This window comes from Echinococcus granulosus (assembly GCF_000524195.1).
Source record: "Echinococcus granulosus chromosome Unknown EG_S00013, whole genome shotgun sequence".
In the NCBI taxonomy this organism is placed as follows: Eukaryota; Metazoa; Platyhelminthes; class Cestoda; order Cyclophyllidea; family Taeniidae; genus Echinococcus; species Echinococcus granulosus.
In genome coordinates, this window is record NW_020170393.1 from 421,508 (window position 1) to 443,566 (window position 22,059).

At 43.7% G+C, this 22,059-nt stretch overlaps 1 protein-coding gene across 1 annotated transcript in view; it reads left to right on the plus strand. All coding sequences in view use genetic code 11, as the record gives it.

Annotated features, from left to right (window-relative positions):
* EGR_02758 (Afadin) overlaps window positions 1–22,059 on the plus strand; it is a gene marked incomplete at both ends in the record, with an annotated part of 56,209 nt that overhangs the window by 19,470 nt on the left and 14,680 nt on the right. Inside the window, 9 exons of the mRNA XM_024492007.1 lie at window positions 97–185; window positions 2,121–2,224; window positions 5,015–5,132; window positions 6,156–6,346; window positions 7,681–7,856; window positions 9,834–9,908; window positions 10,410–11,169; window positions 14,950–15,355; window positions 15,961–16,078. Coding sequence (XP_024353501.1) covers window positions 97–185; window positions 2,121–2,224; window positions 5,015–5,132; window positions 6,156–6,346; window positions 7,681–7,856; window positions 9,834–9,908; window positions 10,410–11,169; window positions 14,950–15,355; window positions 15,961–16,078 — 2,037 coding nt within the window. The remainder of the gene's footprint in view (window positions 1–96; window positions 186–2,120; window positions 2,225–5,014; window positions 5,133–6,155; window positions 6,347–7,680; window positions 7,857–9,833; window positions 9,909–10,409; window positions 11,170–14,949; window positions 15,356–15,960; window positions 16,079–22,059) is intronic.

Sequence of the window (22,059 nt, forward strand, 5' to 3'; positions counted from 1 at the left end):
ACACCTTTTGAGCACATTGTTAGCTACTTTACAGTGTTGTCTGTTGATAAAGACATAAAGCGGATGTGGTGTCTACATTTTGAGCTCTTTTCACAGCTGCTGACCGGATTCTAAGACCAACCAAGGTGCTTCCGCTGAAGAGCAAGCAGTACAGCAGTTGGGAGGAGATGGATGTGGATGCAACGGTACGTTCTCCTTCATTTTCAGCGTTCTTTATAAATTCCCATTACCAATGTATAGATACTACTTCGCATTTGCAAAAAAGTGGTAAACGAAGATTAATGTGACATCGTCGCTCACTTCCTTGTATGTCAACCAAAAAGTGGACCTTTCAATGCTAAAATGTTGTTTAAAACAGGAGGTTGACTTGACGAGGTCGTTTTTTTTAGTAAGATTGCAAGACAATGACACAAACTCTTTTAGCAATTAAAGAGTACGAATATTTGGAATTTTGGAAGAAAACATGAACCATCATAGCCTCCAAAAGATATTTTACTATAAGTTCCGTTGCTTATGAAAGCTGAAAACTGTTTTTTGTTTGTTTAGCTGTTTTAAATTTAACTTAATGCAGTTAGTTACCATGAAATTGGCAAAGAGCATGCGTCACGTATGTGTGACGCTGGGTCTTTCTAATGACAAAGTTTCCGGTAGTTGTAATTTGAGTTCCGTAGCTTAATATGTTCCGTAAGTACTTGTTTTGGTCTGGTAAAACCGTCGAATAATTCGACACTCGCTTGTTGCTTGTTGAATGCAGATAGTGGGTTGAAGTTACGTGAATCGCAGTACAAATTCGCCTAGACTCGATGTAGCACGAAGCTCCACAAGCCTAAGTCTTTGCGTACTACAAGCCAAAATCACTCCTGATTTTCGTGGTCAAACGGAAGACAAATTTTGGCACAAAACGACACTTAACACTGAAGTGTAGCAAAACTGTGGTGGATAAATGGCTTTTCTTCCTTTGGTTGTTCGAAAGTCTCTTTCTCAGAATGTTTTGCTCACTTTTTGTCGAAAGAAATTAGCATCTGGTAGTCATGTGGTGAGGGTTTTGCCTATTTCCTATTTACACACGCATGTAGTCGCAAGTGTGGACACTTGCAGTAGGCATTCTTCGTGAGAAGTGAATAGCCAAGAGCGGAGGCATTCGTCCAGTTGGTGAGGGTCGACACAAGACCCTTCAGTTGTGTTGGCTGTCAAACCCCAACCTTAAAACTTATTGAAAATACGTAGTAAACATTTCCATAGAAAGTTGACGCGAGATTTTAATTTTTCCTTGAGCAATCCTTGGGGGAAAAGTACAATGCAGCTGGGCACTCCAAGTAAAAAAAGGAAAAGCGTTCATTTCCCACTTGCGTCTCAGTGAGAAACCTGCGAAGTCGTGGTAGATAATTGAGAAAAATCTCACTCGCGGCTTCATTCTGTCCATGAATGTTGTGCCGAACTGTGTTTGGATAATGCTCGGCGATGCTCACTTGTCGAGCATCTTTTTCCCTAGGTAAAATTTGAATGGTAAGTGTGTCAGTTGCCGCCATCTAAGTAATAACTTAGTGATGAAAGAATGGCTTAATTCATCACTTTAGACCCATCAGTACGTTTACTGCTGAAAATGACCTAAAATGCATTTTATAGCCGCACTGCTCAACACTTCCCAAACGTCAGATCAGCTGATCATGCCAGGATCCACAACTGAAACGCACATCTTAAACATCCCCCTAGTTTGTTCTCCAGAGCTTGAAGGCGGATTTGGGTTTACTGACTCGTGCATTTTGTCTCCGTATATGCAGCGTTCAAACAAACAATGCTTGGTCTCAGTTCTCAGTGGTATTCATGGATTGCTTGAGAAATTTCCTCGTAATGCCACACTTTCCTTGTTGTCACAGAAATGTTTTTTTTTTTCGAGATCTCACATTTCAATTTGTCATTCAGCATAAATTCTATGAAGGCACATAAAGATAAAATCTTCACAACAAAAGTGCATTCTAATAAAAATGGTTCTCATTGAAGGTTTTGAGAGCTCACGCTGGGATCGGGCACAGCCATGTATCAAGCGCCCTCGAAATAGCCTCTCCTTCCGCCCCCCTTCTCTCCGCTCTGCTCAACACACTTCACTTCTCATTTTGTAGTTGGAGATGTTGAAGGAAATGCGAGACCAACTGGACCGCAGTCTGGCTCTTCGAAACCAACGCGTCGCCCCTTTGCATCCAACCGCTCCGCTGTTATCTACCACGTGAGCTTTTCACCTCAACTTTTTAAACGTACCTTCCTCTCGGTGGCGCAAGGACGGCAGCGATGTAAATGAGGTCTTTTGAACACTGAGTTGTATGATATATCCACTGTGCATTTCCACCTCGAATTTCCAACTTTTATCTAAGAAATCAGGTCAAATCTATCCGAATTTGCACGGTTGTTGCTGAGATCACCACATCTCAGGTGTTCTATTGTCCTGTTATTGTCTTTCTTAGCCAGAATATCTGTCTTCATATCAACATCCATTTTACCGTTCCAAAGTCAACCAATCTGTATTTGGTTGAAATTGGCGTAGCCAGTAATTATGGGGTGATAAAGATCCTTTGTCACCCATATGCGACGCCCGACTCAAAGGAGGCAATCTAGGTAGTGATTGTGTCAAGTGTTTCCTTCTAACGTGGTTTGTGGTTTGCCTTTTGCCCATTTCTCTGTTACCGATCTCTAGGCAAGTGTGGCTCCAGTTCTGTATTTTTAGCCAAATGGACCACTATGAAACTAAATCAACCACAACTGAAGGCCATTTTCGCCCACTTTTGTGTCGACTCCACATCGAGGTCATCGAATAACTGTCAGTAGAGTGTCACAAATCACGCAAAAGCACTTCATGAACATTGTGGCTGCAGTCTTCTGCCTTCTCTTTAAGTTGTCTTCTTGATAGCGGTATCCACCAGAAAGTCATACTCATAACCCATTGCTTTCCTTCCATAATTATTTATTATTCTCGCATTGTTAGTGCTCCAAATTTTAGGAGCTAAGCTGTTAGCCGGAGTCATTTTTACTAACCTTCATCTTTATGTAATTTTTAAAGCATAACACTTTATGAGTAGAATCCGTTGCTTAAGCTTGACCTCCTTACACTCTAAATAGAGGTAGTGGCACTTGTTCCTCCCCGCCATAGTGGAGTGTGACCCCACCTATAATGTCTAATGTTCCTTTCAAACTTTGAACAATAGGAAAACTGTTTTTCTTGACTTTTTGTAAAAATACTGAATGGTCTTTTTCCCCACTTATGTTAGAACCTTGAAAGTGAAGAAAATTTCTGGCCTATCGGGTTTGGACGACAACTGATCAGCTGATGCAGGGCATTGTTTGAACTCCCTCATAAATGTTTGACAGATGGGATATAATTTTACAGTTATCTACTGGCTGCCACAGGCAAACTACCCACCACTTTCTGCAGAACGCTTTTTTTGCTAAGGTCTACCAAGAATTAGGCTGCTTCCTTAAGTGGTAACCCCTCTGTGTGTAGCAAGGCACTCCCACTTCGACTTTTGAGGCTGCCCCAATTGACACGCAAAAAGTTTTCTTTCTCCTTTTAATTTAATTCTAATGAATATGGGGAAAAATAGGCCTTTTTCACTTCGCCTCTCTGCAGCCATGATTTAAAATCAAATGATCAAGAATGCGTTTATGCTTCCCGAAAAAAAACGTCTTTTAATACAGCACGATGACCGTAAAGCTGATTTTTTTTCTTAAAGCCCGGTGTACACATTCCACCCGGTTGAAACCCAACACCTGTCATATGTGCTCGTAGATTTTTACCTTTTCATATCACTGGGAGGCCAAAAAAATCAACTTTGAGATAAATTCTACCGAGGCACATCCTGTTTGGTTGGAAGGGTCTATTATCGAAGTGATGGAGCATAAACCGTTACCAGATGCCGACCATTACATATGCTTCACCACACATCTTCTGATCTCCAACTGATCAATTTAAAGGTTTCTATAAAAAAAGCTCTCGTGGAAGTGGTGTTTATTCGACTTTCGCGCATCGAATAGGGAGGAAACGTCGGTTTTGAATTGCAACTGATCTTGTGGCAAAATTTGACGAGCCCCTGTCAAATTCTCCATCTATTTCTCGTATCTGTGGTTCGCAATTTACCCTCAAAACATGCGTTTAATCAAGTATGAAGGAAATATTCCAAATTCTGCAGCCACAGCACTCCCTTCACAGTGATTTACCTCCTGACAATATCGGGGACTGTGTTTATAGAACGTCAATTAGTCCAGAGTTCAACGAGTGGCTGGCAGCTCTCCGATTCGCAGTTATATTCTAATATTTCAAGTTCATCCAAACGATAGAACCTCAAAGCGTCTGACATTTTTATCTGTCAATTAACCTCCCATTTCCTCTCTGCAAATGGATATACCTGCTGCATTGCATTAAATGGGGTAGTGAAATCGTCCACAGTTTTTTTTAACCGAATCTTGCACCTTCAAATTCGAAGCATTTTTTTCCAAAATAAAGCTGCATGAAAATGATTGCATTCCTTTGATTGATGCAAACGTAGCCGTAGGTATAATTTTCCTTGATGTTTTCTACTTATGGAAGATGACCGGATCAGCGGTGTGATCCAACTCGGTACAAATTTTTAGCAAATTTAACGTTAAGTCCTACCAGACAAACGAGATTTTGATAATTTTGTATTTTTAGCTATTTCATTAGTGACCTAAACACTCTCCACCCGTGAACCCCCTTTCCCTTGGCGACATTCATTGGAACATTGGTAGTTCAGGTATGCAAGTTGATCATAATTGCAACTTAGCTTGATAGTAGAAAATATACCTACTTATCATCATTATCGGTGTGGGTAAGTACAGTTGCTCTTAGCTTTTTTCCCCTAATCGGGACCAGCGGCGCCAGCGTCCATTAGTTTGGGTTTTCTGCTGCATTTCGGATCCCTTGCGTGCAGTAAAGGGAACGGGCTAGCCCTGCCGCCCATAATCCGCTTCCATCCATCCAATTGCTCATTTTTGTTATTTCCTTCAGCACGGAGTGGAAAGCGTCGTATGGTGGAAGTAGGCTACGGGATGCCGGTGAACCTGGACCCCTCAACCCTCCACGCGCGGAGCACTCATCCCTAGACAAGGCAGCGTGGAAGGAGGAGGTGGGCACTTTAAAGTAGTACTTTTGTGACTTGGCCACAGTAACTTCATAAATTACGGACTAAACACTTAAACTTTAGTAAATGATATGAATTGGGTAATAACTGGTGCCCTCGTGAAAATTAGCGTATTTGCGGTCAGTAGAGGTCAATTACAGCGTCATAATGATGGATATCGAAGGAAGATTGGAGAATTACCTATTGCAGTGTGTTAGTCTAAGAAGGCTGTGTTGGTAATATGCAGAGTCTTCTCTGGACTTTGTGTGTACCTGCTCGTACGAACGCGTATATCTCCTGACCCACATTTCTTGCGTTGTCGTGTGTGTGTGTGTTTCGACGGATTGTGCACGGAAATTGGGTGATTGCTGAATCATGCTTACTCCAGAACACCGCAGCTAGCTGCGTCCACCACCACACAGAACTAATTCAATCACTTGCATCGCCTACCGGCCGCGCGGGGAGTTAGTAGGTCGTTCTTACTTGACTACTCACCTCGCTGCAGCATCCAGGTTTCTTCTAGGTGCACATAGCGAACTTGAAAATGTACAAGATTTAAATTAACCATTTTAGTTTACTCTGTTTAACCCTGGACCCTATATTTACCTGCCTATCAAACGCTCTTATTTACTATCAACTATTCCTTTCTTCTAATCACTTGTATGAACTTGATCATAGCGTAGTTTTGCATCTATCAGAAGTAAGCCCCCAAAATTATGATTTATGTTTACCATTAGCTACATATTTTAATAAATGATGCAGAAACTCGTTATGAGACCATCGTACCTCCAATATCTGCGTTGAGCTGGTCGAACTATGAACGAGAAATGAGATTGTCTTTGACAGACCGGATATCCTAGAATTTGATTTGCATTTAAAATTACATTCTGTATGAACTGTAAGATAGAAAGCCAATGTCCATTCCCCCTTCAATCACACATCGCAATCTTTATATTGACATGACTGTAAGATCGCGATTGTGATTCCTACTTAAATGATAAAAGGAGCTCCAATTTTCTTGTCAAGCAGAGCTCGGCTCTCCGCACCACGTCAGACCGCAAGTATTCCACGGGCGTTGCACGTTCGGCCTCCACGTACTCGCCTCTGACCTACAAGTCTTCCTCCTCTGTTGACGACCCACATCGCAGCACATTCAAATTCCGCACTCCCGCCGCCACCTTCAGCACCGGTCCAAGCATCACGCGTTCAAACACCTCTGAGTACGGGCCTCTGCTTATTTTGTGAAATTTCTTGGACAACATCAACTTTTCATCCGTTATATTGTTTTCTTCAAAGCTTAGCTCCTTAAGCAGACTTTACCTATTTTTGGTGCTTTCATACTTGCGCGGTATTTTCGGTCCGAGGCGATATGGTGTCGTTGAATCGCTTGGTAAAAATTAGAGCTGCTAGGAAGGAGCACGTGGTATTTTTACCTATGTAAGACATTTTTAAAGAGCTGACTTATTTTGCTTTTGCCACGAAAAAAACATCTTGTCACAGAAATTCTTAGGTGCTAGCCAACACATTTGCTGCGAGGAATCCCCGGGGAAAGTCTACAACCGCAGCCTAGACGTTTAAATCAGTTTGGGTGGTCCCAAGTGCCAGTAACTTTCTTAAATATTATGCAAAAACTGAAAGTTTGGTTATTCTCAGCTATCACGAGGTGGTAAAGAACAACATATACGTGATGGTGTTAGCAAACGCGTTAGAATCTGCTAAACAAGCGTTGATTCGCGTACACTGATCAACTTATAGCACACTGAAACTTCCCTGAGGACAAAACGTGCCATAACACTGGGGCGAAATATATATTGTTGACGCACAGAGGGACCTGGAGGTCACTGGCATGGCCCAGAGGTCAGGCTGCCTGGTGAGCGTACAATGATGGAGCTCCAAGCGGCCTGTTGCCAAGACCAGGAGTTAAACGAACAGTTAAAGTAGTGCAAACTTGGAATATTCATGTTCTACTCAGATTAATTGTAATGTTTTCGGCAAACTTACCGTTTTTGAAAATCACGAAATTCGTACCTGCACCTAAGTTATCGGTTCTCGCTCGCAAAATGTCCCGTTACTCCCCGTCAAAAAGAGGAGAGAGAATTAGCTTCTTCCTATCGGTTATGTAGACTTGGTCAGATAAATGGGCCATGAATGTAACCAAGAAATCGCCCAGCAACTAGTCGTACAGACTCGGTCAAGTTTTTACTCGAGCTGCGGCCTGTGATTGTGACATTTGTGTAGAAGTCGCCCTCTAATTCTTCTCTAATAGAAGCAACATCATCAACAAACTACAAGAATGGATGGACAAAAGCGACTGCGGTCATTGTACAGAAGATTGAAATTAGGCGTGGGTGGCCCTGCAGAATTGAAACCCTCAGATAAGTGATCAAGTCAGCCACTACCTACCTGTCTCGTCTGGTTCATTAATTCGCCTCCATTCTGCGTGACTGGGCAGTCTGAGGGGGAGCAGTCACGAAATGTGGTCCTGCAATTAAATACTTTTTGTTTAAAGATCAGGTTAATGTGGCGTAATGTTTACCTCTCTCCTTTCCCCTAGTCGAATTCACTGCGGCCCAAAGGCCATTTACTCTGTGAGGGTTCCCTTCAAACACAATGTTTCCACGGACCACCTGCACAACCGTGGCCATCCCGCCTCCGCCATTGCCACTTCAAGGTCCTACGACTTCGAACTTGAACATCGACGCACCCAGAGTGCTGATCAGACCCTCAGTGGTGAGATTCATCTTCTCGTTCCTCCCTCAACGCAGCTTAGGTGCTCCGTGTTTAGCTGCAAGAGGCTTGTACCTAGATGAGACCTTTTTGGTTTGCAATGGTAGTTCCAACCGTTTACTTCGATGCATTTTCGCCTGCGTGTGAATGATTTCTCAGATTACCTTTTGAAATGGATGCTGTAATTTGACGTGGGAAACAAATCCACGTGTAACAAAAACCCAGATCTTGCTAGTTCTGCCAGTATTATGGATTAAGTTCTCCTCTAATCACTCTTGGTTTTTGCTTTTCTCTCATTATGAGCCAGTAATTGACAGTAGTACTATAATCCAGTGCTAAAATACGGTCTATGCTACGCTGGGGTCTCAGGAAAGTGAAAATTGACGAAGCAAGCTATCCCCTGCGATTTGAGTTTCCACAAGTTAATGCTCCCACTTTTTTAAACACTTTTGAGGAGTTAGAAAATTCTAACTAATATTTGTTACTAAAATAAATTTCTACACTCTGCTTCACCCAAAATCTCCGATTCTATATCTGTATTTCGGTCAAGAAACTAAAAACCAATAATGAGTTTTGACTCGGAGAATCAATGAATGGTGTTGTTCTTGCATTTCACAGTCATCCACCCAGATGTAAGTTTTTTCTACCCTTCAGCGCATGATTTACCTCTTGCTTGGCTCAGATTCACCCCGACTAACATCAAATGCTCCGCTGCATTTTCGCTTACAAAGGGCTTTGCAGCGACTGTATGCATCTATTGGAGCAAGTTAGGAGTGACACTTGCGGCGGTCTTGATGGGGACAAACATGTTTAAAAGCGGCAGTAAACTGCTTACCCCTTCCTGCGTATGCTTTTCAGCGTTAAAGTACCGCCAGCATTCCCCCTTTCCAGGGCTGTGCATGAGCATGATGCTGCTTCTTCATTCAATGCCTACATTTCACCGTGTGCATCTGCGTACCCGTCACACTAGCAAAATTTGCAAGATCGAATGTGTACTTGTGATTTGGGTTTACGAAAACACTGAAAGAAGCATGGTTAATGTGTAAACGTTGACATTAAGAATGGTAGGCAGTCGACTGTTTCCTGTTAAGTGGAGTTGACGCTCTTCACGGTTTGTATACAAATCGTAGGTAGCGTTATGTGCTTCTGGCGAGGTGAAAAGTGAGTTTGAGCACGACCATGTACATAATGTGATCGAGATAGCGGTATCACTCAAAGGGGTGGATGCTAACTTGTTCTTAGGGAGGATTCTTGTGGAGTTGGGAATTTCGGCCTTGCGGATGTGCGCAATCCACCATAGTAGGCGCTAATTCTAATCTTGTTACACCGAAGGCCAGTGCGAACCGGGTGACAGACAACAGTAGTGTGTAGGACCCAAATCTGCGGATTGGTATTTGTCCCCACTCCAGACTTTAAGCGTAGTGTGGTGAAGGCGAGGACACTCACCGCCTCGAAGCAAGACATTTAAATGGTGAATGTTTTATAGGCGGTAAGTCGGTCACATCCGGACTGATGGCGCTTGCTCCACGGTCTTGGCAGTCATTCTTGCTAACACCCGGCCAGTGAGTGGAAAGTCGGCGTGTGGCCTCCCGATAAACACGTAACCATCCATCCTAAAGTTGTGTGAGCCGAAGGACTTCGTGAGAAGGTTAAATTTGCGACTTTGAAACGTAAATCCATAACACGTACAATGACAGCTTTTCACTTATAACCTACCAAGAAGAGTTAAATCCTACGCCGAGTTGTGGAAGCCTTCTAAATACGAGGTGTATAAATGTGGCAGGAGGCGCTACCGAGTATAGTTTTACTTGAGTCCTCTTTATAACCCTTATTTTAAAAACAGAGCTACCAGTATCAAAGAAGAGGCTGAATCAAGAAACCGTCTCATGGAATCTTAAATTGCTTTTTGAACTGCATGCATCTTGGTAATTTTAGCATCTCTTTTTCTGAATGTTTTTTGTTGTGCTTTATCCCTACCAGATAGCGTCGATGGTGGCCGACGTCCAAGTGTTGCCGAGCGTGTGAAACACTTCCAAGGCGTCATTGAAAATCAGTGTAAATAGGAATCTCGACGACGCCTCCTTCCTCGATTTACCGCTATTGTGAATACCTCTTTTTCCTCCCACATCTCCTTCTCTACCCTCCGGGGTTTTTACTTATGTTTTACTCATGTGATTTTATCCTTCCTCATTGCTCTTCTGGCGGCTCGTCCGTGTTTTGATTATTAAGCTCATTCAATCTTAATAATGCCTCCCTACAGCGGTGTTCTCATCCAACACTTGCCACTTCCTCGCGAACAATGGGTAAAGACATAAAAATTTTGGCATACATATTCTTACTTGAAGTGTTGGGTAACAATAAACAATTTCACGTCCTCCGAAGTATCCCCAATAAATAGTGGTGTTTTACAAATCGGTTCATCGACAAGGAGGTTAGTAAAAGATACATCAACCTACTTCCTAGGGGATTTTATTACTGGGGCACGCTTTGACCACGTGAGAACTGTCACGGGTTCGTCAGCCGTGCCATCATGTGGGCAAGTATGTGCCATTACAGCGTGTCTGTTGATGGCGGAGGAGAACTGTGAGGCAGCGCATACAGCGAAGACCTATCCCCTTGTCTTTCGAGGTGGACGCCGATTAGTCAAGGTCCCCCCACTGCCCAGTTCTAGGACCCTCCGTGGTCTCATTGACTACCTCAGAGGTAATCAAACCGACCCCTACAATATAGTGATGCGGTGTCGAGGGGAGTGCATTTTAATTGAGGAGTCTCCAGAATCCGACCCAAATAGGGCGCAGCATGCGGAGGCGACTCCCATTAGTGAGCTGGACCTCTCGAAGTATGAGGACACTCTTTCAAAATCTACTCCTCAGGTCTATGTCACAAACGACCCCTGTCCTCATTGCGCCAGTCAAGGTCTGAGTATCAGTGCACGGAACGCTCGAATCAATTATCAACTTGGAGATGCGAACAAGGGACCGATAGTGAGTCCCTTTGTGGCAGACATACGCTGCGGATGCGAATTTCCGTGTAGAATAAAGTGCTTCCTCACCGATCCAGAGGCATGGCCGTTAAAACGACTGGTAAAGCTCACCTCCTGCCTGTCCGACCTCACCTCCGCGTCTGCGTATATTTCGACAAAGGAGGTACGGGTGGTGCTTCGGCTCAATGACCATCTGCGAAAGGAGGAGGGCCTGCGAGGTTGGGTCCTGATTGTGGAGGGCAAAACACAGGAGGCCGTCTACTCGGTACTTCGCTTCATTGAAAAGAGACTGATTGATGAGAAGATAGTGGAGTTGGTTGGAAGCACAAAGATGTGAGGATGAACCCTAGGGAATTGTGTACACCCATGCATGCGTTTTGATGTTAACATTTTTGAGGTTAATTTCAATTAGTATCGACGATAATTTATTTGGCTTCCTCGTGCTTTGAGTCCCGTTGCAACATTTCACGAAGAGAGATGCTGATGGAGGCACAGACAATGGCCTTCTGTACTACTTAATCATTTAAATACGCTTTTAGCTCATTCGTTACGATCAATTGAGCAACGCCTCGTACAAAGCGGTTTTAATCGGAATTTCCTTTTTTATATTATTGGTGGTTCTCTACCAGTTGAATTTTCATTCCGTAGAATACTTTCTTCGGCTTTTTTTAATTACCAACCCCATTTAGATCGTCGAAACGGTTTTACTGTTGCATGAGATGGTATCTACTGCAGGAGGATAAGGTGGCACTGTTAGGGAAATCTCAGGAAGGGTTGAAATAAGGGTGAAATAGATTAAATTTTAAACATTTCTTTGAAGTTTTTACGTACAAGTGAACTTCACTACCCATTAGACAATGGGAGAAGGACAAAAATTAACAGGCGGATGCGCGAAACAGTGTCACGTGCTGATTGCTGCGTAGATTTTACTGTCTTAAGATGTGTTCAAATCTTCACCGCCTCCCTAAGCAATTGACATCATAGTCAACCACCTCACACTGGAAGCAATCATGTAATACGTTGGTTGTTTGTTGAACTCCCGGTCTTGGTAGAGAAACCACTTAGGGGCACCACCATTGCACCTCCGCCGGGTGGGCTTGCCTCTAGGCTATGCCAACAGCCCTTCAGCCCTATCGTACATCTAAAATACGTATTCTCTTCTGTTATTTTCTTCTTCCCTCTTCAGGAAAGTCTCGAGGTGCTACAGTAAGTCCTAGTTTGAATGTGAAGGCATATTCGGCCTCGTCATTTTTAAACAAATTTACTAAGGTAGGTGCCATTCTAGGTTTGTAAAAATTGCATCCATGCGGTTAAAGCTTAAAGGGCACATTGCATCATCTATGAGGGATCTAGGAGGATGGAAACATTTTTTGCTGAATAAGACATTTGCGACACTTTGTAAGAGGCAATCATTTTTTCAGACCGACAGCTAGAAATGTTCATGTAATCCAATCATTTCCGTTGCTCTTAAAACACGCAACATTAGCTTTAGCCCCAGCAAATATTGGAGCAGGGGAGACGCTTACGCATAATTGCTGTTGCCGAAGCAAAGTATATTACGTAGTGGACATAAGTGCTCCAGCTAAGGCATACGTGACATTAAAACACAGTTGGTTAGGTGGCATATGGTCCATTGGATACTTGCCTCCCTTACCTCCGTCAGGTGACGTTGAGTCTGCTCGACCATGGCAATGTTTTCATCAGCAATCTCTGCTGCATAGTCTGCGTGGTTGCCTTCATGAGCCGTCATATTGTAATACGCACTACTGGATGCCTCCTTTTCCTCAGCTCCCGAACCCATGTTCTCCATCCAAGCCCCTCTGAATGTGCCAACGCTTTAATGGGACTGCATTTACGGAACAAGAGAAGCGTGGTAGTGTTTGAATACTCCTACGCTGTGGGCAGTATCATGTAACCTGTCTTTCATAGTTTCCATTCCTGAGCGAGTGCCTCTCTTTTGCCACGAAATTTGCTTCGAGTTCGCCTTAACTCACAGGCAAACGGTTACCCTAATTTACCTACTCGATGTCGTCTCTGTTCTCCTCATAATCACATCACTCTTAGCTTCCACATTCAGATACAACGACCATTGTATTTGGTGTTGACACCCTAATTGATGCTATCTTCTTAGGCCTTAGTCGTAATTCCTGAGTATTCCCTTTTCCATGAATAGTCATGGCGATGGTGTGCTTATTTTATTGCTGAAAACTGCAAGAAAATCTTCTCCTTCGGATCGAAAGAGAGCCTAATGCAGTGAAATCCCCGAGTATTTATGATTTCCTTTATCTTTTCCTCCATCGTCTTTCCAACCATTGCCGAAACTCTTCACACTGGAAAACTACGAAAATCCACAAACGACTAACGAATTCTACCCTTGCATTAGGCAAAATCCTGTTGGATTGTAAACCAATGGCTAATAAGTCTACTTCAAGTCTGAGAAAGATATTTTTGAATTGAACATGGGAAATCACCGGAATAATCGGAAAAGCGCTGTACATTACTATTTTCCCGTGCAAAGAATACTATCATAGCTATGCGCTTAAAACATGATTTTAGTCTGCATAACTCACTTCTAATAATACAGTTTTACTGGTAACCAACTTGTTTTTATGACTCTTCGTTTTGGGTTCGCGGACATTTAAAGCTATGCGACTGTACTTTAGCCGGGCAACATGGCATTTGCGCCATGCCAGTGTAATACGATAGTGGTTTATCCCTCGGCACTGATGAGGCGCCATTTTTGTACTTCGAATAAGCCTCTTCTACCTCGCTGGGTGGACTGGCGCTAAATATATATTCTGCCCGAGTATTTTGTCTTCTTTTGTCTTCAGGGAGTCTTGGGACGCTACACTGGTGGCAGCGGAAAGCGAACCCGATCTTAAAGGACATGTATCCTGATTTTCCACTTCTGCGTGATAAGCCTTAGTGGTGCGGAAGAAGTGCATATGCTACGGATGGGAGAATGGTGATGACCCCTAATAGAAGGGTTGATGCTGACATCCACCTTCGGAATCTCTCCCAGTCCCGTGTTCTGCAGAAAAGCTATTAACAACCGAAGTGACCCTGGCCGTGAACCATTGGAAGTTTCGTTACGGATTTCCCCTACCGTCCTGAATCAAATCCCTGAACCAGATGAAACTCCAGATCCAGTCAAGCTGCCAAGAGGGATCAGCGACTTTGAGGTCAAGTATCCCTCAGTTGCGCGCCAATTTGGTGACTAGCACGGTCGGTTCGTGGGTGTTACTTTACTGCACCGACTACGTTGTAATGGCTGACGCGGGAGGTTGACCTGTGGGAGCGCCGGGGACGACGCTCAAAAGAGGAGGGAGGCTATGTAATACGATGGTGGTTTATCCCTCGGCATTGGTGAGGCGCCACTTTTGTACTTTGAATTAGCCCCCTCGTACCTCGCTGGGTGGGCTGGCCTTTTGGGCCATGCCAATAGCCCAGACACCTTCTCCGTGCTGAATGTATATATTTTGCCCAAGTATTGTGTCTTCTTTCGTCTTCAGGGCGTCCGGGGGCGCTACGCCAGCAGCCCATTTGGACCCCTTGTATGTCAATAATGCATATTCTAAAGTGGCATTGTGGTTTCTTCTACCTTTGGGGAATATTCAACGCTTTGCAAGGTCCTAGATCATTATTGACAGAAATAATTGCGTGCATATACACGAGTAGTGTCTAAGAACAGTGGTTACCGCATAAAAGCAGGCTTCGTTAGTATACTTTTTCTTTATATAAAACAAAAACCGCGATTAGAATTTTTTGAGCTTTGTAGCTTACGCAAATGATGAAAATAATTTTAACACAATAAGGAAAAAGTGTCAAATGTCACCTAATTTTGTTTTACTTATCTGAGTGCGGGTCTCGCATATACGCGCGGTGTTAGAAGTACCGGTTTCGGGTTATGGTTAGTTTATCCCGATAAAAAAGATCATTAAATAACAATATCACCAAAACGATTAAGATGGCACTTCACGGCAACGATCAGACACATTTTACGCGTGGAGACAGTTGTGCACCTGACAATCCAATGCTAAAGGACACAAGCTCCTTATTTCATAACGTTAATCTCTCTTCTCATGTGCCAACCTATCCTATGAATTCCTGCAGTCATAATGCTCAGCTTCTCTTCAAAAATTTCTCCCATTGTGCTGGGCGGTCTGATTTCTGTCGGTCTTCAAGCTACCATGGGCTAGGAGGTCACGGTAATCATGCTGAGGATAGCCACCTTGGAAACAATGAACAATCGCTTGATTTTGGACATCGTTCAGGTATTCATGGTCTTGATCATTACAATAGCTTCTCAGATAATTCTGGTCATGAGTTGTACCCGGAACGCAGCCAGAGCTCCACTGGGCATGTTGTTAGGACACGGCGCAGGAAGGCGGGTGGAATGGAGGCGGCTCGCGTTTGTGTTGTGTGTGGTGAACCTGCTTCCGGATATAATTTCGATCGTCTAACATGTGAAAGCTGTAAGGCATTCTTCCGCCGGAACGCTCTTAAGCCGAAGGAAAAGGTGCATTTCTTCTACACATTGCAAATAATGTTGCTTCTTTGGTGTATTGTTGAAACTATCTCCGAGTTACCTTATATTTCACTTATTCTTTGTCTATTTTTGCTTGCAAAATCGTCTATTTTATGGAGACTTTTTCGTGTTTACTTTCGATTTAACCTCAAGGCTCCCTCGGCTTTTGGGTTCTTAAAGTTTCCCCATTTTATATTTCTTGGAAAGTGTAACAATCGTGAAAACAATGGCGCTTTATGCAAAGCTTTTTGTTTAAAAAGCAAAAACGATGATTTACAAAGTCCTTATCTACGCGGCCGATAGCCCGTTTTTTGTGAATTCATGCATTTGGAACAGTAGGCGTAATATTTGGACTCGTTCCTCTCAAGTTCAGTTTTAGCTTTTAGGTCAGTCTCTTCTTCACTGACTCTGAATTAGTAACCATTACTTTTCTACCAAATCTGGACATTTATGTGCCTTTTCCTGTTCCAACGTCCTAAATACAGGTTCTGTTTTGCTTTATTATTAAGTAGACATCGAAAGAATGCTTTTTAGGGGGGGGGGGTGCTACCACGTTTTTTTTTCTATTTCACGGTGTTACTGTTCCTTCCTTCTAGATCAAGGCCTGTGGTAGAAATGGCGACTGTAACATTGAGGGAAGTCAACGAAAGCACTGCCCTTCCTGCCGACTTGAAAAGTGTCTTGCAGTCGGAATGAAAAAGGAGTTGATTCTGCGTAAGTAGCCTCCATTTCCCTGTCTTATTTTCCCCTCAGTGTGTATTTGCACAAGCGTGCGTGTGACTATCCACGATCCCTTTTGTGATTGGGGAAACGAGCGCGTACCCCATTCCCTCTTTTCCTTCGCGTCTTATTGACTCGATTTGCACTTTTATTGTAAAGGCATTCGGTTTTTACCTTTAGCTCCCTCATGCTTTATTTCACAACGTAGTGAATAGGTACCCACTCATTACACTGGTAGCCGAAATTGGGAGTGAATTGCCGATATTGTCTAGGCATCTGTGTGCGATCTTCGAGTAATTTCGATTTGAAAGTAGTGGAGAACTTCCAGTGTTTTTTTATGTCATCAGCTGATCTAAGTGTATGTATATCACCGGATTCTGCTAGCTTTCTTTTTTTCGCTCGTTTTGTTGCAGGGATTAGTTTTTTTGCCATCTTTTATTATTTTCTCGTGATTCCACTCGCCACACGGGAATCAATACCCTTAAATATATTTAAGGCTTTTTGATTGGCTGACAGGTTGAGAGCTGGTTAAGGGAATGCTCGGTAAAATGTCGGCTAACTCGGGCATGACTACAGCAAAAACTACCCTGCCTTTTACCCTCTTAACAACAAGCTCCAAAACAATTTTGTTTGCACGCCCCTCCCTTTTTTCGCCTTCGGGAGCGTTCATGCATGCGGTTTCACCTCCCACAAACGCACACAGGCTTCTGCCGAGTCCCCATTTTTTGTCAGTTTGTAGAATTCCTGTTTGAGTAGTTCTTAAGGTCAGGTAAGTTATCATAGAGTAACTGGAAGAACTAGTATTTTCCTGCCTCCTTCCTTCTTTATTGCGGCCATCATGAGAGCGAGAGGTCCTGGATTGTGTATGTATACATGCAGGCGTAGGTGTGTGCGCGCACCTTTGCGTAGAGGTTGAGATAAAAGCACCTGTACATATATGCGTGTGGCAAATATATGCGCACATAAACGGCCGCCTAAATGGGCTCATTTTATCGTTGTATTGTCGATTTCCTGTGTTCCCCTCGTGTACACCCTCAGCGCCAAATTGCTCTCCACATTCCCCACATACGCGCCGCTCTTTTTCTTGTTTGCTGTACCTTTTCGTGAGTGAGGCACACCGGCTAACTATTTTCCGCTACACCTCATTTTTGCATCAGTTAAGCTTTGCTGTTTATATTCAACCTTCCCTTACTTCCCTTGGTGGCGCAAATTCTCGTGTGGACGTTGTCCTTCCATACTTAGCTTTCTCAGTATGGAATGGAAAGTGGTTGGAGGATGCATCACATGTTCACTGTTTGACCCACAGTTGCTCTAATTTACATCATATTGTATGTATGTGTAGTCGAATTTCACTCCATAAATTACTGGCAATACGTAGCCTTCCTCGCTGCCCCTGGCTTAACAACTTCATCCTCTCGGGATCTGTGATCAAAAGGCCGTGGAAACGGTTCGTTCAGCATTGTTGTTGGGATAATTGACCCTTTGTGGATGATTGAAAAAGTAGCAAGGCGCCTTCATGCTTACGACTCACATCGGTCCTGTTTCTTGGGGGTTTTGGCTGGATCTTCAACAAGAACGTTCTCATAGGCTCCAGGTTTCCATGCAATGCCATTGCGATACATTTGCATACCCTTCGTCGACTAAGCATTCCCCTTCGTTGTCACCGAACGATGCCATAAAAGAACTAAAGCGACGGGAGGAGTTGTGAATCCACATAGCTCCCATTTTGCAAACTTTGGCTCATTCATGAGAACCTTTCGTCTACAGACTGGACTGTTGCAAAGTATTAAAGTTTCTTTGATTTTCCCTCCTGTCTGTACTTTTTTGGGTTTCTCGTGCTCAGGATACTTTTTATTCCGATCTTACTGCAACAGCGCCTTTGGCACTTCACTGTTATTTTTTTCTTTGAAGTCACGCAATTTTGTCATTAATATCCCCCTACCTCCTCCTTCCTTTATATCTCGTGTATTTGGTATTGTCAACTTCCTTCCTCCTTATCTGATATGATTAACGGTCATCTCAGTAATGGGATTGACGATGCTTCCGAGCATGGAAAAGTTACTTGAATTTTTTTATAGTTGAAGCTACAGCAGCCTTCGATGCGTGACAATTCTCCATTCTTCTCTTTCTCACGCGCGTTTTGGTAGCGCTTTGGTGCACCGACCGTCGATCATTCACCTCCTCCACCAAATGATGTTGCCTTTTTGTTCTCTGTTCCTTCCTTCAATTGTGGTAACCAAATTTTTGCTGGGTTTGAGTCTCGCTTATGCGTCCTCTTGGCTTTCATCTTGCGTCCACCTTGGCCATTGTGTCCCACGTTAGCAGTATAAATATTTTGGTTTGGGATACTTCATTGCAGAGGTTGGTTTCGGGGACAACAACTGTTCCTTGTGCATATTTCTGGCTCTTGTCAATATTTCACTGCTTCGGTCCAATTTCATAGCGCTTGCGCTATCCCATTGGTTTGCAAGCTGACGAACTGTTACTTTGTTTCTTATCTCACATGGATGATGACGTTGAATTAACTACTTGTCACCGCTAAAAGCGTATTGTGGTCCTCCTATTTGCATCACATTTCGGTGAGCTGGCGTCTCGCTTCAACTCGCCATACCAGCCGATAGATGGGATTTGCAAACATTTTTTATCTTGCCTTGCTCAAGTAATTCCTAATCGAATTCCTCCTTGTGTTTAATCAGTATCTCAATCTGCTCCTTTGTTAGTCCTTTAAGTAATGTTTGCTAACAGAGAGCTACGTATGCGTGCCTTAATTTTCTTACCTATGCCCGCCGTCACATATGTGCGACGTGTTTTTATCAGTTTAGGATGGCTCCTGATTGCAGAAAATCGTGCCACTAACAAATGGGCTGAGTTGAAAATAATGCAACAGATATAGGGTATTTTGGCCAGAGGATTAGGACAGTTTTTGTTTTTTGAGTAGCAGTTTAATTGGTCAAAATTATTCCTGATAATTGGCGTCGTGTTGAAACGGTAAAACGTGTGGGCTGTGGTGGTCGACTTTTCTATCAAAACATGGTAGTTGACGTGTCCCAATGCCTTCTTTTGTTTCCCATTGAAAATCACTTGGCTTTAACGGGTCAGAGTTGATGAACTTTTGGTGTAAGGCTAAGCGACACCAATTGTGGTCACTGCCAATTTTACCCACCGCGCCACAATTTAATTTGCTGTGACGACAACAAGTCGGCAACTGGGTTGTCTTGTTTTTTTTTTTTGGTTCCACTCGTTCCACCTGACGCACACCTTTCAACAGCCTAGATGTTTGTGACGTCCCCTTTGTCTGCAAAAGTCCAGGCTTTGGGTGGTTCGCGCTGTGCGTGCGTGTGCTCTCCAGCACTCTTGCATGTAGGCCGTCTGGCGCTGTAATTAGCTTCGGGTCTTCGATTCTGCCTTTGAGACAGAAAAAAGGCGAATAATTAGTACCGCTTTTAATGGCACAGGCGCCTGAGAACTCCAATTATCCCGCCTATGAAGTCGATTTAGAATACACCTGGGTCCTTTGGATTGAGTTGGGCTATCCCAGAGCCAAAACGGTAATTTGGTCTGTCTTGGTCTAGTCTGCATACACCGTGATGTGTGATTAGTTAAAGTGGACTGCAAATAGCCCTTGCTATCCCAAGTGGGCAGACTGAGCGAGAGGGATGTTAGGCGAGTGGCCGGCTAAGTACCGTAATAAAGGTTGTCGTTGTAGTGTGATTTTATTGAGTCCATGCATGCACCTACGTGTGTGTGTGTGTATATGCCTGAGCCCCTATGCGTTCGGTGGCAGTGGCGGCGGAGGCGGCGGCGTCTCAAGTTCTTTCTGGCACAAGCGGCTAAGACGCGCATGGCTCCCTTCCCTTTCACTTGACTTGTGAGTCATTCCTGCTACTGGCCCGACCGCCGCCTTTTCTCCATCCTCGGTTGGTTAGGTTGCCTACTCAATTTTGACCCTTTCATCTTGAGTCTGCCTTGGCATTCCGGTAAAGTTGTACGGTCAACAAGAATGTTTCGTCAGTTTGCCTTCACTGCAACCGCTTTTGGTCTCAATGGAATTCTAATGCCTCTGGAACCTCTTAAACATCGTGTGTAATAATTGGTTCACAGTATTAGTAATAATCAGTTGAATTGATTGTTCAAGGAACCTTGTTTTATTTCATTTTCAGCGTTTATTTTCGGTAACACTTCCTTGAAAACTAACTTGGCTGCTATTCTCTGTGCTAAATCGGCTAACTATAAGGGCATTAACATATGTTTTGGTACTAACTGTTCATGATAGCCCTTCTGCCTCAGTTTTTAATACAGAATTAAAAGGACTCTCACTGTGATTCCTCAAAAAAGCTTCAATAAAGCGCTTTCATAACGTGCTCCGGAACCACATTGACATCAAACAGTCCCCCCAGTAGGGGACCTTTTCCGTTACGATAAATTGTTGATTTAATTTACCCATTGCCAAAGACTTTTTGACTACAGTAGTGCTTGTTTTATCATAAGTCTGAAGAGGTCTGACTAAATTACCCATTTACCTGTAACGTGTCTCGCAGTCACTGTTGCCTCTACCTTTTGTTACATGGAATGATGATTGAACATTTGGCTCACTTGTCACATAAAAATCACCATCGGCTTCCGCTCTTCGCTAGTACTGAATACTCACACAGGTTTAGAATGAAGCGTCTCATTCTTCTCGACTCTTGCTCTCGAAATTTCCTGCAGTGGTATCGCTGCTCGAGTCTCGGTGTCGTGTACGCACCCTCGTGGTGTTTGTCCTATCGACCTTGGGAGTTGCACCCCATAGTCACTTATTTACCCCCTCAAGTACTGCCATCTGTACTTGCATCCACCTTAGTCCTACGAGATCTCTGTAAATTGTTAGCCGCTACCTAAACTTCAAAAGTTGCGGTGGTGCGTGAAGACGTACCTCGCTGCGTTTCATTACCCATCGATACCATAGGTACTGGGGTACATGGGCTCGTGTGTGTACGTGCGTGTGTGTATTTAATCTCAAAGTATTGGCATTATGACCCCTCGTTAACCCATAAATTATTTATAAATGTTATAAACTGTGTGTGCCTATGTACGCCCGCGTGCGTGTGTGCGTGCGTCCATCGCGTTGCGTTATGCGCGGTACGGGTTTGTGTGTGTATGTATGCAGCGCTTTTGGTGGCCAGCGTTCCGGATGCCCTCTTAGCTTTTCCCACTATCTCTCTCTTCCCACTCGTTCTCCTTCATTACCTAGGAAAGATATTTAGCCAAGTTACATGTGCGTGTAAGTTTGCTGAGAACAGCGTCATCTCCCCCAGACCTATTAATGTCTTGTTTACTCAACACTGCCTCCATCTGCCACAGCATCTGTTGGAGGATTGACTAACTAGTGTATGGATTTCCCCTCTAGCAAATAGGGCTTAGGCAGAGGTGAGGCAGTCACTTCTAATTAGTGTACGGTCTTCGGCTCACTTTTAACTCCTTAAAACTACCAGGCTACCTCTCTAGTTGGTTGTCTCCGATAGATGTAGTGCAATCCCATTGTCATTGAATGTGATTGTCGTTTCTGCCATCACTCACTGATTTTAATCACAGAGGGACTGTTTCCACTTCCCCTTCTAGCCTTCTTTCTAACCGACTGCTGCGTACCTGTATGCTCCAATTTGACTTCTCGTGTCGCCACGATGCTCTACAGGACTGTACTTCTTGTTCTGTGTCCACGTGTGTGTGTGTATGTAATACAATGCTTAAATTAAACATTTTTGTGTGCATATGTGGTCAAGCCTGTGAAGGCAGTAGGAGCGAGGGCCTGTTTCCCTCACTCAGTTACCGAACACGTGTGTCTGCGATACTAGCGACTGCATGCGACTTTCTTCCTCCCGCCTAACTACCCCTTACTAGCTCGATGCCGTCTTCAACTTTTCCGGGCTAATTTTGCATCTCTATATCCAACAGACCGTTGTGTTTAGTGGATTTCGATTGTCCTGAGACAAAAAATA